General features: G+C 47.5%; 1 protein-coding gene across 7 annotated transcripts in view; it reads left to right on the top strand.

Moving 5' to 3' along the window:
• The window catches only part of Synj2 (synaptojanin 2), a 105,589-nt gene that overhangs the window by 52,499 nt on the left and 34,185 nt on the right, over positions 1–18,905 (top strand). For 6 of the 7 annotated variants that reach the window (XM_004856827.3, XM_004856826.3, XM_087193416.1 and 3 more), the window contains exons 5-6: positions 6,653–6,736; positions 15,275–15,336. In XM_004856827.3, coding sequence (XP_004856884.2) covers positions 6,653–6,736; positions 15,275–15,336 — 146 coding nt within the window. Of the gene's footprint in view, positions 1–5,603; positions 6,005–6,652; positions 6,737–15,274; positions 15,337–18,905 lie in introns of those variants that run through there. The other variant, XM_087193417.1, reaches the window with a different exon arrangement.

Below are 18,905 nucleotides of genomic sequence, written 5' to 3'. Positions count from 1 at the left end.
CCATCCCCAGCTCTGTACAAAGATAAATAGAAAGAAAGGAAAGAAAAGAATATGCAGCCCTCCAGTGGAGGAGGTTTTCTTTTTCCTTGGTTGTCTGCATGGTGAAGATGACTGCCTTTACCTCATATTCACCACCTTCATAACCACTTCTCCAGCTGCACTTTTATTGCTCAGATATTCAGTACATCTTTATTGTTTATCACCTGCCATGAACTGGGAGCTTCGCTGGGAACAGGACCAAAGGGGCAAAGCACGTCTGTGTAAATCAGCGTTGCCAAGCCTCTGAACTGGGAGATGGAGCAGATTCCAGAGATCACTGTGGGGCCCTAGAGGGAATCCCTGAGTCCCAGCCTCCCTTCATTCTCTATCTAGTTAATAAACTGGTCTCATCCTTTGTATCTTACCAAGTATGTCATCAGGGAAACAACTGTCTCCACTTCACTGTCGTGTCATATAAGTCTCTCTCTCTGTGTCTCTGTCTCTACCCCCCCCCCCGCCGTGTGTGTGTGTGTGTGTGTGTGTGTGTGTGTGTGTGTGTGTGTGTTTTCCTGGGGATTAAACCCAGGGCTTTCACACTGAGCTTCATCCCCAGTCCTTTTTTTATTTTTTTATTTTGAGTCAGGGTCTCTCTAAATCACTAAGTTCCCAAAGCTGGGCTCACACAGTCCTCCTGCCTCAGCCTCCCAGAGTGCTGGAGTTCCAGGTGTACGCCACCACAACTGCCTAAGGTAGAACATTTTAACACAATGTCAAGGTGAGCTGTGTGAGCTTCCTGAGGCTCCTATAATGAAGTACTCTTCTGGAGGCTGGGAATCTGAAATCAAGGTTCTCTTCAAAGCCCCCAGTTTCTGATAGCCTTGGGCATCACCAGGTTTGGGTCAACATCATCCAGGCTCTGCCTCTTTTGCCTGTTTGTCTTTATAAGGACGCCAGTCATATTGCAACAAGGACCACCCTTCTCCATCCAGGATGGCCTCTCTTAAAGTAATTACATCTGCAAAGATGCTGTTTCCAAACAAGGTCACACTTTGGAGTACTAGGGGTAGGACTTACCTGTTTGGAAGGGACACAACCAACCCATAACCAGTACATAATCCCATGTGAAAGGACTGTGCCTTTGATGCTGTGCATCTGGCTTCAGGAACACTCCCTGTGATCTTTTCTTGCTTCACTTTCTGAAGACTAGCAGGTGTTGCTACAGACTCAGGCTGAGGCCTTTGCCCTGGCTCTTTAATGATGTGTGCCAGGGACTGACATGTGTCTCTTGTTTTACCTGTCAACTTGTTAGGGCTCAGGAGTAGGGACCTTGCCCACAGCTCCTGAATCTCCTATTTTAGGGCAACCCAGCAAGGCCTTAGATATGACCAGGCTTTCCCAGCTCTTGGGCCACAGCCCTGTCCTAGTCTGTTTTCTATTGCTAATTACACAATACCTGGGACAGTGCTATGGTTTAGCTCTAAAATACCCCAGGCTCAAAGTCTCATGTATTCAGAGGAGGGGCTTTTGCAAGGTACAATAATTGGATCATGAGGGTGCTATACTCATCAGTGGATTAATCCATTGATGAGTTCCTAGCTGTATATGCTATTGGAAGAAGGGCCCAGTTGGAGGAGGTGGGTTGCTGGGGGTGTGCCTTTGGAGGATACATCTCTGAGGCTCTTCCTGCTCGCTCTGCTTCCTGGCTGCCATGGGTTGAGCAGCTTTCCTCTATCTTGCACTTCTACCACACCATTTCTGCCTTGCACCCAGCTGACCATGAACTGAATCCTCTGAAACTGTAAGTTATACCGAGATAAACCTCTCCTCAAGTTGTGTGTGTCAGGTATTTTATCCTGGTGAGGAGAAAGTGACTAATACAGTAAGTCATAAAATGGGTTTGTTTTGGTTCACAGCTCTTGTCCAAGGGTGAGGGGCCCCAGTCTAGTGATGTTCTTTGCAGTGCTGGGGATTAAACCCAGGGCCTTGAGCATGCTAGCCAAGTGCTGTACTGCAGAGCTACATCCCCAGCCCTTTTATTTTTATTTTTATTTATTTATTTATTTTTGGTACCGAGGATCGAACTCGGGTCCTTGCGCTTGTGGAGCAAGAGGCGAAACCACTGAGCTAAATCCCCAGGCCTCGGCTTTTTATTTTTTATTTTGAAACAGCCTTGCTAAATTGCCCAGTCTGGTCTCAAATTTGCTATCTTCCTGCCTCAGCCTCCTAAGTAATTGAGGCTTATGCCACTGTACCTGGCTTGATGACAGCCTTTGTCCTGGCAGAGTCCTGTGACACAAGTCATCACTTGATGAGAGACAGAGAGCACACTAAGCCTAAGGAGGCTTAGCCATTCTGGCATTCATTAACAAATCCACTTTCAGGATAACCCATTAATTCATTAAGTATAGAGCCCTAATCATTTCTTAATGGTCCCACCTCTAAATACTGGTATCTCATAGTGGGAGTTAAATTTCAACATGAGTTTTAGAGGGGAAAACCTTAGCATGATCACTGCTGTTTGAATTGCCTCCACTTCCCTTTCTTGAGACTAGGCGGAGGGATTTCTTGGCTTCCAGAATGTACCTTTGAGGTCTTCTAGCTTTTGTTTTCCATCCCTTTTCCTCCTCTGGGCCAGGCAATGCTGGCCTCTCATTGAAGGGCAGTTGGACACCACCATCTGCTGTCCACACAGGTGGCTGCAGGCACAGGCCCCAGCCTGACTGAAGGGATGTAACTTAACCCCACGGTGACTGTTTCTACCAGGCTCGTCGCATGGCATGAGTGTTGTGGCCTTGCACTCAGAGCAGTCTTTTGTTGGGCACATGCATTTGAGGTTGTTCCTGATGGTTCACCTGGGAAGTAGGAACCCAGGCAGTCAGACCACTGTGATGCTAAGGAGAAGACAACCACGTGGAGAGGGGGTGTCACTCTGCAGAGGTGTGTCCACAGTTGTCCTTGCTGGCAACCTGGAAATGAACCCTTGGGCACGTCAGTAGAGTCTGCTCGTTAGCCTGTTGGGCTCCAGTTCCATCCTGGGCATGTGGGGACTCAGAGTACAGCAGGAACAAACTGCAGTGTTCTACCTGCCAGGGCACTTCCCATAGCCAGGGCTCAGCTGCTTGCCTCCTGCCTGGTGCTCTGGCCATGAGCTGATGAAGGTGCCTCTCATGATGTGTCTTGGAGATTGGTAGCAGTTTGGGGAGGCTCTGCTCACCCTGTGGTCTTTGATGAGCTTGGGGAGCAGCCCTGGTAGAGGTGGTTCACTGTGAGCATGGGGACCTGTCTGGTGACGTAGTAGCTTATCACTTAGGGCTGAAGTGGTATCATGGATGCTGGGCATGTCCTATTCCTTTGAGTCCATGGGGCCAGGACTTGAGGGTAGTGTGCACCCTTAGGTACCCGTCTCCTGCCTTTGCTGATATGAAATAGCAGATTGTACAAGCTCTCCGAGGCCTTTAATGACAGTGGTTTGGTAGATAGAGAGGGGTGGATTCAGGTAGGAGGTGTGGCTTCCTCCTCCACCTGACCATGAAGAAATGGCAGGCACTGATTCTAGTCACCTGGCCCCAGGGTGCTATCTTCCTGCCTCAGCCTCCCAAGTAACTTGAGGCTACAGGCTTGTCTGTAGGCAATCACTAAGGACATCATTGCCAAGCCCCAGTGAAAAAGAGGCATGCTGGGACAGCACTGCCCTGGTGGTGGTATCCACGAGCCACTGTTGACTTGGGCCCTGCTGGGGAGAGGAGTCTACAGACCGGAGGCCCTGCAGTAGGTGCTGGGGGCAACTGGATGGCCTTTGCAGGTGTCCTTTGTCGAGTGGCTGTACACAGAGAACAGAGTGGGGTCTGTCAAGAGACAAATTGGCTTCTCATGAGTTAATTTTTGGGAGCTTGAGAATGAGAAGCTTTCAGCTCCCTCTGTTTCTGCCTTGTTTTAACATTTTCTTCCCAGGAATGAACAATCTGCCTCCTCCTAGGCAGGCTGTATATGTGTGTATGTGTGTATTGTGGGTGTACACACATCTGTGTGATATGTACATGCCACATGTTCTATGTGTGGTATGTATATATCACATGCACTGTGCTGTGTATACATTTGTGTGTTGCATGTGTCGTGTGTATCGTGTGTTGTACATGCTGTGTGCCTTTGTGTGGTGTATATGTACAAACACATATTGTGTACATGTGTGGGAGGCATCTCTGGCTTCCTGGGAGGAAGCTTTGAGTCTTTTTGGCTCAGCTGTGAGTCATACCCAGTGGGCTTGCTCTGCAGCAGTGACTCATTGTGCAGAAAAACAAAACCAAAAAGTCCCTCAGTCTGTAAAAAAAAAAGGATCCGAGATAAGTATTTGACTATTAGAGATAAGGCCACTGACTAATTGAGGGGCAGTGAGAATGACTGTGTGCGTCTTCCCCGGAGCTGATTTGGAAGGGCTGGTTTGTTACTGTTGCATCCGGACGTAGAGGTCCGGCAAAAAGCCTTTCTGATGGAAGCGTGTGCACACAGTTGGCATGTTTTCCTATTTTGTCCCTTTCTATTTATGGCACTTTGGTTTCTGCTCCCAGCACTTGGAGAAAGGGACCGTTAATGGTGGCCTTCTGGCTGCCTAGTACATTGTCATAGCACCTGCCCAGGCTCCCTCCTTCCACAAGGGGCTCCTGCTAGGTCGCTGCCCTTCCCAGCTGTTCTGTTCTTGGCTTCCTTCCTGCCTCATGCCCTCATGGCCTAGACCTGTTTGCCTAGCATTCTGCCCCAGCAAAACCCTCCTTACTCACTGGATGGCCTTGTCCACAGTCACAGCAACCACACCTTTCAGTGCCTACTCTCTGCTGGGTCCATGCACCTTCATTCACACTCTGCACCAGGTGACATTACCTCCGTTTATAGAGAGGGAACAGGAGCTGACCGTGTGCAGTAATGTCCTAGGGCCATCCTACTAGGAAGGTGGGAGTTTGCGAAGTGGATTTGGATCAGACTGGGCCCCTGCCAGCATGCTGTTCTCATGTGCTTCATGTTCCACCCTGCCTCCCTCTGGGCCCCGAAGTGACCGCTGAGGAATGGGCTCTGTGATGTGAGACCAGCCCTTTCCCCCACTCCATGTGCATTCTGGGAATACTGTGGAGCACCTCACATGCTGGTGGCCAGGTTAAGGGCCTGGTGAGAGTGGGGGTGTAGACATAGAGGGTTTCCTGGGGAGGAGAGAGGGAAGAACTTTGCAGCACCCTTTCCTCTTACTCCAGTGGGGAAGGGGTTCCAGATGTTCCAGAAGCTGATTCTGAGCAGGACTCTGGAACCAGGTCAGGCTGGAAGCAGCACTATGAGCACAGGGTCACCAAGTGAAGGTTGAGAGTTCCTCAGCTTGATCAGAACCTGAGCATCATTGACAGTTGTCTTCATATTCAAATATTGGCTGAGTTGGTTTCTTTCTCTGAAATCTGGGGTTATGGGGATTGCAGTTAGGTCAGCTTTATATCCTTAATCTCACCATTGCAACTATGCTGGAAATGGTTTTAACAATCTGCTATTCTGTCCTGGTTTTATTAGTAGAATAAAGGAGAGTGACAAATTTGCTGATAGTCTGTACCTGAAAACACAGGGTGTTCTTCAACAGGTACATTTTTCCTTTGGAGACTAAGGCTAAAATTACAGTTCACAACACAGATACCAGGTCTGTGTCATTCCTGTGGTCTGGGGACTTGCAGGTCTCATTGTCATACCCTCCCCTGCAGAATTACTAATGCATTTGTGATCTGAGCGTGATCTGCCTGTGCGGAAAGCTCCCTGTAAGGGAGCGGGCTGGTAAGCAATGGAAAGGACTTAGAGTGGCGCCCTGGCCAGCCCTGCCAAGTCAGGGTAGAATTGCGCAGATAGGGCCTGGGCGTCTGATTACCACTGCAGTCTTCTCCTGTGGGCACTCAGGACTGTACTTTTTGTCTTTTAAACTCCTTTGCTCTCCAGTGTCATTGGAAGCCCACAGGCACACTCTGAAGTACCCTGTGCATGGGGGGGGGGATTTTTTCAAAGCGTAAGTATCATCTGTTTCTACACAGGGGCAGGATACTGGAAGCTTGTGGAAACTGTTGTGTGTAGTGGCTGAGTGCCGTGTTTAAGGACAGAGTGGCACAGGGCCAGAACCAAGTTCAAGTTGAGTCTTGACTTGTGTTGTCAAATATGAGACTGACAGGTGCAGTCAACTATGTCTTTTGGCTGTTTCGCTTCCTTGTTCATTTGATTTCTTCAATCCTTTTCCAGTAGCTGGCTCCCTGCTACTTAGCTATTGGACAGGTGGAAGTAGAGGGCACCGAGAAAGGTCTTAGTTAAATCCCAGGGCACATTTGCTTCTGTTCCCAAAGTGGGGAGGAGGAGGTAGTGCTGAGTTTTTCATTGAGCAGGGCCAAGTTGCACCCTAGGAGTGTGAATTCCCAGACTCTACAAAGGACAGGTCTTGGGGTCTTCAGTCACCCCAGGCCCCTCCTCAGAGACTGGCCAGCAGCCACCTGCCCTGCCACCTGGCCAATGCCAGCTGTGCTGGGTGAGAGAGCAGAGGGCGCCCAAGTCCACTGTCTGCCTTTCCTGACTGGTGTCGGATCACAGGCACCGGATCCCGTTACCGGTCCAGGACATTGGATTTCATTGAAGAATACCTTTCCCTTTCTGTTCCCTTGTGCTGCAGACGATTTACATGGATGATGGAGTCTCATCTTTTATCCAGATCAGAGGGTCGGTTCCGCTGTTTTGGGAGCAGCCAGGGCTTCAGGTAGGTGATTTAAACAAAAACTGTGTTCTTCATGTTATTCTTCCTCTGCCCTTCAGTAGCTGTGGTTTGTTTCTTTAAACGTGTTACTTTCATGGTGGAGTTTCTGATCCTTTTCCTCAGCCCAGGTGTGTTGAGTCAAGCTGTCAAAAGTGTGTATGTACACGTGTGTGTGTGTGTGTGTGTGTGTATTATACAGGCTGCTTTGCAGTGTTTGGATGAGCAAACACTTGTGTTCTCTGACCTGGGTACTATGTGCATGTCTGCTGAAGGAGGAGGCCACATGTTGTGCTGGGCTGTGTTCAGTGTACCAAGAATGGTTTTGAGAGCTGGGACTCTTACAGAGCCTTCAGAAGGGCCAGGGGGGCCTTTTGGTGGCCATGTGATGGGTCTGGCATTTGGCAGTGCCTGTGTGGAGCCACGTGAGGATTGTGCAGAGCCTTCTCGTGACTTCTAAAAATACCCAGTACCATCCAAGCAGGGCTGTGGTCAGTGCCAGAAGAATTTGGCTTCTGTGTCCCGGGAAGAGCTCAGGGGATGGGAATACTTTCAAAGGACACACTTGTCATCCATGAAAGACATGTTACTCCCTGTGTGGGTTCTCTAATGAAGTGGTCTCAGGGCTGAATGGTCCAGGGGTTCCTCACACTAATCTCCATCCTCTCCCCTGCGTTGGGGAAATGTGGTACCTTCAGAAGACCTCTCACCTGCGGCCTTTGTCATCTCCAGCTCTTCTCACTGAGGCCTCTCGTGTGACTGCAGTTGGGTCATCAGCCAGCATCTGAAGAGGCCTAGGGTGCCATGTGCTAGGCTGTCTGACACAGCAGGGCTCCGAGTCTGGGGTTCAGTTTCTCAACCCAGACCTAGAATTGTCCCCATGCCACTGGTAGGGGAGCCTCTGAGGCCCACAGCTGTTAGCTTGCTGCATTGACAACACAACGTGTCGGCCTATGGAGTGAGATGGATGGACTGAGTGTCTCGTGTAGGCTCTGAGTTCTGTGGGGAAAAAAGGCTTTATTAGCATGTAGTCTTCCCACTAGAAAGGAACAACCCAGGCATCCAAGGATGGCCAGTGGCATTGAAAGGTAGCATAGAAAAGTATGTAACTGAGAAACTTCCCCGAGAGCACTTTCCAAGGGAGTTTTGTGGGGTTTTTTGACATTTATTGATCCATTCCATAAACCCACGTAAAGCATAGAACTCAGTGTTTCTTAGTGCACTTAGAATTGTGTTACAAGTTCCATAATCTAAAATTAGAACATCCTTTTTTTTTTTTTTTTGCAGTGCTGGGGCTTGAAGTCAGGGTTCACATGTGCTAGGGAAGCAGTTCAGCCCTGAGCTGCATCTCCAGTCCCTAACTTAGAGCATTCTCAGCACTGCTGGAAAACTGTGTCATTAGCAGTCACCCCACTGTCCCAGCTCAGCCTGAGGTCTGAGCAGCACTTAGCTCACTTTCTGTCTCTGTAGAGTTCCTACTCTGGACATTTCAAAAGAGTTTTGTAATAATTTTCTTTAAATGTGGAGGTTTTTTTTTGTTTTTGCCGTGCTGAAGGTTGAACTCAGGACCTTGCCCTTGCCATGCAGGTGCGGCACCACTGAGCTACATCCCCCACCCAGCTACGTTCCTGGTCCTGGAGCTTTCTTTCAGAAACTGCTTGAGCTCTGTAATTATGAGGCTGAAAAACCAATCAAAGGGATATAGTATAGAGAGCAATCAGGAAGACCACATTATATTTCATATAAAACTTATAAAAAGGCTCAGAACTGAGGGGATGGGTGTAACAGATTCATAGAGTATGAGAAGGATCTTTGAAACCCATCCATTTTGTACTCCCACCCAGCTCAGGGTGAGGACTCAGGCCATATTACAGGCCACGCCTAGGGCTGTCCCTGATTGTGCCAGGACCTCTTCACACTGGGCAGCTGTCTCTGTTGTTGTCTCTCCAGAGTGTTCAGAGAGCCACAGGAGGAAGTCTGCCTCTTCTCACCACAACTCCCCTGCAGTGCTTGGTGGCGTGGCCTCATGGGCCTTCCTCTGCCATTTTGTCTTAGGCCTTCCAATGTCTTTGGTCATCTTCTGTCCTATTTCTAGGACTCTTTTTTTTTTTTTGTACCGGGGATTGAACTCAGGACCTTGCACTTGCAAGGCAAGTGGCAGAACCACTGAGCTAAATCCCTGGCCCTCTAGGACTCTTAATATTCTTATCTCCCTTGTCTAAAAGACCAAAGCGGTCTCCAGCTTGACCTTGACGATGCCCCTGACTCAGACTTACCCTGCCATGGAATGACTGTGCCTGAGTCACCAACCAGGGTCGTGAGGACACGCCTCACACAGCTTTTGAGAAGCTGCATCATCTTTTAGAATCCTAACACTTGTGTTTCACCAAAGCCTCTGTGGTGTCTTCAGCTACAGTTTTGAAAAGCTTTAGTGGTCATTAATCTTCTTAGGGATTTGCTAACCTTTGGGCCTAATCCTTGTGTTTATCTTCTAAATACCATCCATCATCAAAGAGGGATTGGATCATCTTCAGAGGGGACTGGGAGGGCAACTTACATGGTGGTCTATGGTTATCTAGCCTGAACTATTAATATCTGCTAAGGATGAGTTCTGGTAGTTTTCTCTCCATTTTAAACTTTGCCCCTTCCTTCTTCACTCAGGATGAGAAGCTCAAAGATTTTTGGCAGATAGCTTGCATTCTCAGTTGCAAGGTGTGACTTTGTGGGGCTGCCCTGGGGAACACGAGCCTTGTCAGGGGTGGAGGTTGAGGTGGGCAAAGAGGGTGTGGAGCCACGATTTGTCTGTGTGTGCTCAGAGGCATAGTGCCTTCAGTCCAGACTCTTAAATCCTTATTTTCTGTCTGGCAGGCATGTATCTTTAATAATTTCATCTGTATCATGTAAAAAGTTTGTGCAATTTATAAATAGCCACAGTGAAATTTTACCCTTGAATGTATTGCTCCCCTGGTGTTGCTTGTTAGAGTGTGTATTTACCATCTTGTTCATCTGCTGAAGACTGCTCCCATTGCCGCTTCAGGATTTTCCTCCCTCTAAGGTGCATAGGCAGACACGTGTCTTGCACACGTGGGTTTGGTCTGTGCTTTGAAGTTTCATACGACAAAACCATCAGAAGGAGAATCGGAGGATTGGGGGGCTTCTTAGCAGTATTCACCTCTTCCCTGTCAAAACCTTTTACTGAGTTCTTGATGTGTTTGGTTGCATGTTTGTGCTTTTCTTTGTTCCACAAAAGATGTGAGATGGCTTGTGGCAAAGCAATTTCCAGAAAAAAGTGGGTGAAGGAGAAGCGTACTCTGGATGAGAATCAACTGAAGCCAGGGCCAGAGTTGGCATGCACAGTGCCTGCTGTGGGTCTGAGCAGCTCGTGGGCAGCAGCATCATATTTGTCCTGGACATCTGGCAGCCAGCATAGAAGGAACCAACGTCATGAGGCAGTTGCCATACTTTTTCAGAACATAAACTTTGAAGCTATCTAGACCTGGGTCAAATTCAAATTCTGGCATCTCATTTAGTAATCATATACTTTTCTTTTTGGTACTGGGGATCGAACTCACATCCTTGGGCTTACGAGGCAGGTGGCAGAACCACTGAGCTAAATCCCCAGCTCAGTAATCATATACTTTTGAGAAATTCTAATCTTCACTAAGCCTTATCCTGTAAAGTTGGGTTAATTATATCTGCCTCATAGGATTATAGAGAGAAATAAAGGTCATAATACATACTTGAATTTAGCAGAGTATCTAGAACCTAAAAAGTTTTCAAAATGATAGCTGTTTTTAATAAATGATGACATCTGGAGTCACACTGGACATCTGGACATCACAAGTCACACGGAAAGAATCGTGGCCCTCTGTGTCCTGAGGGCTTGTAAGATGTCCCCCATCTTCATGATGACCATGACATGAGGCGACAGCGCAAAGACCAATTTCCTTGTGTTTCTCTGCCAAACCTCACCAACTGATGGGAAATCGACAACCCCAGGCCAAGCCTTTCATCTCATAGGAGTTCATGGAGCTTTAGCCTGGTACATGGGGCATCCAGAGTCAGATACAGTCCCTCCTTCAAGGAGCAGGGGCCAAGGATGTGACAGACTTGTGTGAATCAACCTGTGACAGAGGAAGGCCGAGATCCAGTGGCACCTCTCAGGAGGGGCAGCTGGCCCAAGCAAGGACTAGGGAGAGGACAGCTGAGGATCTGGAAGGTCCCCTCGGGATTCTTGTCTGTCTTGACTGGGGAGTGGGCATGGGGGAACCACGCTGGCAAGGGAGGCAGCTCCAGGAGAGGGAGAAGCTGGTGTAACCCCTGGATCACGGCACATCCCTGGAGTGGCACTGGTTCAGTGCTTGGAATCCCAGGCAGGGGGGATAGGAGAGGTGATATAGGAGATGGGGGGGGGGGGCTGGGTCAGGGTGGCTGTGTATCTTAAGGAGTTTTAATTCCACCCCAGGAGTTGCCAATGTTGGTATCCAAGTCTGTCACACATTAGAGTCACTGGTGGCTTTGACCATCCCGACCCCATCAGTGCCATACCAGTTAAACCAGTGTCTGGGGGTGGGAGCCAGCAGCAGTACTTCCTGAGGACCCTGAGGTGACCCCAATGTCCAGGAAAGCATGGGGACTGCTCCATAGTGTGCAGGTAAACTGTGTTTCTTGGGGTTGACAAGGGTGTTGGGAACTTTGATTTGGAGCATTTGTTCATTTCTGTAAACACATCGTGGCTACTTCTGGCCTGCCAGCTTGACCTCACTGAGCCTGAACTGTGCCTAAGTCAGCTGTTGAGCTGGTAGGAGATGCTACTGAGTTCTCCAGATCCCCACACTAACCTGGTTCAGGGATAGAGGGCCGAGACCCCAGGAAGGAGCTGCTGCAGGTAGTGTTGCTGCAGTCTGCAGGTGGGAGCAGTGGGTACCAGGAGGGCCTGTAAATGCTGCTGTGATTTTGGTCCCTCTTGAATGAATGCTGGTGGAGCCTCTGCTGGGGCCCATGGCCAGCACTTGCACCATTGGAATGGCCAGTTCGGTGACCAGTCTATGAGATGGAACAAATGCCTTCAGGGACCAGACCAGGGAAATCAACCCTTTAGCAAGAAGGAGGAAGCCAGGGTGAAGGAGAAGGAAGGGAAGCTAAAAAAAAGCAGTGCACTTAGCTCCAGTGGGCCAGGACCAATGGAGATTTCATGCCATCCAACTGCAGTTCTTTCCTGAGGCTTCTGACACACGGTGACTTTAGGAGTAGGTGACCCCTGAGAAGGGCAATGTACATTGGTGTTAAGGCAGGCTAGGGTGGAGAAAAGACCAGGAGGTTGGGGGTGGGAGAGGCAGAGCAGGGCCTGAGGAGTCCTAAAGGGGTACTGAAGGACCATTTCCTGAAAAATTGGGGGGTCCAAGTCTCCTCCATTACACACAAGGCCCCATCTGGTTTAGGGGATGGAGGATCCAGCCTGAGGCCACGATGCCAGAGAGGAGGACTGTGTGACATGGCTCCACAGCGCAGATGTGGACCCGGAGCAGCACTTCTCCTGCCCCTCCACAGGCATTTGTCCCCTTAGCAAAGGGGAATGAAGTAGATGAGGATTCAAAGCCATCACTGCCCAAAGAAGAGCAGGTGTGCAGTGGAGTCACCAGGGGGCTTGTGAGAATCACAGGCCTGGCCCCACCCACAAGGATTTGGTTCAGCAGGTCTGAGCTGGGCCAGGGGATGTCCAGGGACCGCACTTTGAGAACCACTGGCCTAGACTTGTGACCCTTTCCACTCATTTCCAGCCTTGGCCATTCATCTGGGCGTGGTGCCCTTGACTGCAACGTGTTCCCAAGTGATATTGGGAATGTGACCATGCTGATGGAATATATCTAAGTCCAGGCCAACAGACAGGCAGAGACCTTGGAGCCATGGGCGCCAGCCATGGCCTCTGTACCCTTCTGCCACTGCCCACTGATTCCCCAGCTCCCTATCTGCTTCCCACCTTCTCCGAGTCCCCATGCGCATGGTCAGAGTGTTTCACTGCTGGTTCTCAGTGTGTGAGTGCACGATCTCCACAAAATTAAGTAGTCCTTGCTCTGAAAACTTGTTCGGAACTTTTCAGTGCTTCTGGGGCTTTCTATGGTGATTCTATCTGGGTTGGGAACCTCCAGGGCGAGGGATGTAGTTAGGATCTCCACTTTGTTCCTATCTTCCCATGTTGACTTGGTGCTCAGTAACTCAGCAATGGGTGATTCGGATGATCTTTATAATGGGGGAGTTCCAGACCTGGTGACTGGGCACTGCTAAGTGCAGCCAGCTGTGCCTGCAGGCCCCACCTGTTTAAAGAAAGAGCTTTGGGGTGTGACTCAGAGACAGGCAGGCCTGTCCAGCACTGGAGCCTGTCACAACCAGGCCAGGCTTCTGACCCATTGTTGGCTTTGTGTTCTCTCTCTCTCTCAGTTTTTATTTTTGTTAGTACATGTTTTCAGTATGAAACAATTACAGTAACCATGGGAGCTGGTACATGTCCATAACACATCTTTTTTTAAGCCCCTTCCTCCCCCCTCCCTCCCCCTCTATCTCTCGGTCCCCTTCCCTTTTGCAAAAGATCTATTTCCCTGTTTCCTATCATCAATTTTTTATTTTGCTCTTTAATTTATTTATATTTGGGGCTTCTCATATAAATCATGTGATATTTAAACTTGCGTGTTTGATTTATTTCACTTGACATTATGGTCTCAAAGTGTATCCATTTTTCTACAAATGACTAAAATTTATCCTTCTTTGAGGCAGAGCAATATTTCATTGTTGATAAATACCACATTTCCTTTATCCATTCATCTGTTGGGAGGAATATAGGCCATTTCCAAGATTTAGCTATTATGAGTTGTGCTGCTATAAACATGGATGTGCATGCATCACTGTAATATGACGGCTTTAACTCTTTCAGGAAGATACCTGGAAGGGGAATAGCTGGGCTGAATGGAATTTCTAGTTTTAGTTTTTCGAGGAATCTCCACACTGATTTCCATAGTGGTTGTACTAGTTTACACTCCTGTAATGTAGAAGGGTCCCTTTGTCTCCACAGCTTCACCCATGGAGATGATTCTAAAACAGTTGCTGCCTGTCCCTCTGACCAGGGACATTTCTTGTGCTGCCGACAGAGGACATACACGGAACAAGCAGCTCCTACCTGGGCAACAGCCCCTGGTGATCTTGTGGCAGGTGGCTGAGGGTACCTATGTGAGCCCTGAAGCGACAACACTGACGGGTGGCGATCTTTTCTGCACTGCAGGGCTAATAATGTTTTTAAATTAAGTGTCTGACATTTTCTCAGCCAGGCATCAGTGGCGTTTGGGAAAAAGGGCAGAGGAAACCAAGGCAACAAAGGGAGGGTGTTCTGGCTGGGCCTTTCTTGGGGACTCTCTCTAGTTCACAACAAAGATGCCTCATTTCATGCACTCACTTCCCTTCTGACCCAGGTCTCATGGGACCAAAGAAGATTTGGACTTTGTTGAACCCTGGCCAGAATACTGCCTGTGCAATGCAGTGTCCTTCCAGGCATATGATGTCCACCTGCCCCTCCTTTAGTGATGTTAATTTTGGTTACTAGTCAAGGTTCTTCTCAATTTTACCACTTGTCATGAATATTTTCCCATTCAAGCAGTAAGTGCTGTATAGCAAAACTCTGAGATCATGCTCCTCATCAAACTTTGTGTAAGACTTATCAATGAATGACTTTTGTGTTCTTCACTATGGTGGTAATAAAATAATTTCTACACTCTCTACATTTATCAATAGATATTCTGCTGTAAGGATGAGTCTTCCTTCTTTCCCATATCAACTCATACACTGACCCATCGGTCCATCCATCTACCTATCCACATATCCATCGTTACCATCAAAGTAGATCAACAGATTCCTATTTTATTCATTAGACTATTGTCCTCATATTATTTGATACTCAAGTTGCCCCCAGATTTAACTACTGAGAGCCCCCTCAAGCTGGCACTACTAACAATGTGTTCTTGACATGTGTTTTTAAAAGTAAGTTGGGGGCTAAGGATTTAGCTCAGGGGCACTGCACCTGCCTTGCAAGTGCAAGGTCCTGCGCTCGATCCCTGGTACCAAAAAAAAAAATTTGAGTATTAGACAGGTGGTTCTAAATATTAAGACAAATTAGATAGTTAGGACAATCCTTATCAAGACCCCTGGAGGAGTAAAGAGGCTGGAAAGCAGTTTCTCACCCCATCACTGGTTTGGCTGGAGAGTCTGGCGATCTGACATCTCCCTCGCACTCCTACCTGGAATTTCTCTTGTCCGTGGAAGGATTCCGGCCAGGAGGGGCAATGCTATAGTCAGGACTGGGGATCAGCAGAGCCAGACTTCAACTGGGAGCACTGTTTGCAGAACAGGGAGCATGGGCTTCCTGAGCTGGGAATGGGCCACCAAAGTAGCCGAATGGCTGCCACATGCAGCCTGGCTGACAGTGAGAGGAAGACTGGGAACACAGTCCTTCCTGGGCTCACAGAGCAGAGGATTCACCATTGTTTCTTCTTGCTTTAGGTTGGCTCTCATCATCTGAGGCTTCACAGAGGCCTGGAGGCCAACGCCCCTGCTTTCGACAGGTAGGGATTGTGGGACACCATCTAATCCTGTTGTCCTCCATTCCGACAGGGGCTCAGGGGAGGGACAACATGGGGAGGACCCCAAACCTTGAATCTAAATCTGCTTTTTACTTTGGTCCTTTATGCAAGAAAGGAGCTTACAAAATGGGACTTTTTCACGTTCTCTCAGATTTCCCTGAAGGTTAATTAATTTTCAGGTAGCAATGTACAATTATTATCTTATCAGTTATTTCTTGCAATGAAGCTCCTTCCATTTGTCTTTTTAATAAGGGATAATCTAAATTATAAGATATTAGCAGCTGTTTTTGTTTTTGTTTTGGTACCGGGAATCGAACTCAGGACTTTGTGCTTGTGAGGCAGGTGGCAGCACCACCAGCTAAATCCCCGGCCCTGTTTTTGTTTTTAAAGTAATATATTCCTGGATTTTACACTTGATCTTATCCAAAGGCCAAGAAGCGATTATTCCTGGGTTTTAAAAAATATATAAGTAGGTTTAAAGTGAAAGAATACCCTAATTCCCAAATTTCACACTTAAGAGATTTTATTACTGGCAATTTTTTTGTGTGTATCCTAGACAAAAATTTTGGCATATATTATATATTTCATTTTTTAAAACACAAATTGAGCCATTCCTATAATCCCAGCACTCAGGAGGCTGAGAAAGAAAGATTATGAGTTCAAGGCCAGCCTGGGCTTCATAGTGAGACTCTGTCTCAAAAATCAAAACCAGACAAACACAAAAACACCACAGATTGGATTATATCACACTCACTGTTTTGTACCTGGCTTAAGAAAAACCATTACTGAGCTGAATTATTTATAATCTTTACTTGAAATGGTTAATAGCTTCTTAAAAGATTTGCTTTTTAAAATCTAAGCTAGTTTTAAAAAATCATCTTACTGAATTTTTTTTTTTTTTTGGTACCAGGGATCGAACTCAGGTCTTCACACTTGCGAGGCAGGCAGCGGAACCACTGAGCTAAATCCCTGGCCCCCATCTTACTGAATATAATAAAAATTCTCAAGAATAATTTTTTTCAGAGCCAAGCATGGTGCCACATGCCTGTAATCCGAGCACTCAGGAGGCTGAGGTGGGAGGATTGCTATGAGTTCAAGGCCAGCTTGGGGTACATAGTGAGTTCGAGGCCAGCCTGAACTGCATAGCGAGACCTTGTTTCAAAAAAGCAAAATTTTTTTAGTGTTTTAATCTTCCAACCTAAAGCTTTATTGGATCTAAATTTGCCTACACACTTTTGTTGTTGACTGTAACACTGGGAACACGAGCCTAGCTGTAACCCCCTAATCAGCATCTTACAAATTATAGGCATTTACTGTAAGAGTTGTATAATTTGGTAATGAAAAAGCATTGCCTTTCCCCAGAATACGATTAATATATTCTGAGCATTATATACATATAGTTCTTTTGGTTGAACTATACTAAATGTTCTCAGGAAATAGTAAACATAACTGAAAATAAAATTCTACCCAAAGTTGACCCAAAACACAGAGACAGGATCACACTGGGCTTGCTTCAAAAATCCTTATATGGGGCCCAGGGGCAGCCTAGCAGTAGAGTACTGGCCTAGCACATGCGAGGGCCTAGAGGATCAGGACCACAAAACGAAAACAAAATCAAAAAATGCAGCCAACATGTGGCCCTTGACAGGTGAGGCAAGAGGATTGTCAAGTTTGAGGCCAGCCTGGACTACATAGCAAAATCCTGTCTCAAAAAACCAAAACCAAATTAAAATACTCATGTGTTTGTGAGTTTAAGCACATTTACATAAACTTGGAATATTTTATGATCCAGGAAATGCCTGGTGGGAACAACTCTGGTTGGAAGAACTCTTTTTCATAAGCACCCCAGAAGCTGCCTTGCCCCTTAGAGAGCTTCCCAAATCTAAGGGAAAACTTGGACTCTTTTGCAGTCATTGAAGAACTTACTGAAACCATTAAGACTGTTTGTAGGCAGTCTGCTCATAGTTTTGGCTGACAGCGCTTCTTTAATGCTTTTCAATGGTGACATCTGGCTAGTATCATGAGTTCTGACATTCCTTTGGGAGGAGCTGCTCAGTGTCATGTTGCTGAGGTTGGTTCTCTCATTTGAGAGTAGTATTGGAAATGAGGGTGAAGGAGGCTCTGGCCTGGCCCACTGAATCGTTTTCTCTATGCATTGCTGAGCTCTCAAGAGTCTTTTGGTTTTTTGATGGACTTGGTCCAAGAAAATCCTTTTTTCTCCACCCCCAGAAGCCTTCACAGGGACCCATCTTTAGACATAGAGTAGTCTTTCTCTGTTGGGCTACTTTGGCACATTCTGAGTCGGTCTGGGCTGTCTACAATCATTTTATCTTTGCGCTGTGTGTCTGAGGAGGGGTTGGGAGCAGGCCTTTGGCTGTGGCTGCTTGGGTAGGATCTTGTCATCTCAGCGTGGCAATGAGTATCAATGGGAGTGTTGACCTTTCGTGAGGATGGTGCCCACACCTTCATAGGATAGCGATGTTCTATGTTCTGTGTCTCATTTTGCATGGCTGGTGTGCCTAGAATCGGAATCGTAGTGCGTGTAAAGGTTAGTCCTTCCCTGGAAATGAGAGGAGGGATGCTTCCCAATGGAAACTGGACTCTTTGAGGTCCTGAAACACTCCACATTTTCCCACTAACTTCCATTAGAGTAACCAATGTGCAGAGAAAGTGAAAAGGCTAGATGCCCAGAGCATCCAAGGCAGGAGTGCGTCTTCGTGGGACTGACCTTGACATGGATGCCAGGCTCTCCCTTATGCACAGAGTCAGTGAAGAATCTTTTATTATACAAGAATATTATTTTTAAATTAAAGGGAAGGAACAAAAAATCAACAACCATGTGCTGAGCACTGTCTTGGTCCCTTTCATCTTTTCTCACCCTCATGACTTCTCTCTGCACAGGGAGGCTGAGCCTGATTGTGCAGGTGAAGGAACCAGCTCAGACGGGCTGGCTAGCTTGGTCCAGGGCTTGGGCCTGGTGACAGGATAAAGGGCAGGAATGATAAGTAGTAGTATTTCTCTTCTAACCCTGGAATCTGGAGAAGTTGGTGGAGGGGTCTGACAAATGGAGAATTGACATTGCCCTTTTTTCTGATAAGCTGCATTGTAGGATGTGGCTTGGATATGGTGAGGGTGCTTCCTTATGTCACCTAGTGATGCTCAGAGCTGACCACTTGGCCTTCCTCAGCACACAGGCAGAGCCCCACGTGCCAGAACTCAGGCCAGACGCTCCTTCCCTGGGCAGATCCCAGAAAGGCAGAGCCCCACATGTTCCACTTCTCCTTGCCTGGCTCTGAGCTGCCAGGAACATTGCTCTAGCAGAAGTCCTCCCCAGAGAGGCAGGAGCCTGGAGGGGCTCACCATTCACTGAGGTCAGCTACTCAGCAGGCAAGCCTAACTTGAAACTGCACTCTTCAAAATTCTTATTCTTTCTACCCTGTGTACTATCAAAGTTAGAGAATTTTTTCTCTCATTGAGCTAAAAATGGTGGGTGTATATGTGATCATTATTATTATTATTATTATTATTTGGTACTGGGGATCGAACTTGGG

Source organism: Heterocephalus glaber, unplaced genomic scaffold, assembly GCF_053883595.1.
Source record: "Heterocephalus glaber isolate CG9 unplaced genomic scaffold, H.glaber_assembly_v1.0 deba00001592, whole genome shotgun sequence".
NCBI classification, from domain to species: domain Eukaryota; kingdom Metazoa; phylum Chordata; class Mammalia; order Rodentia; family Bathyergidae; genus Heterocephalus; species Heterocephalus glaber.
Note: the sequence above shows the minus strand (reverse complement) of the source record. Positions and strands in the feature narration are given on the sequence as shown.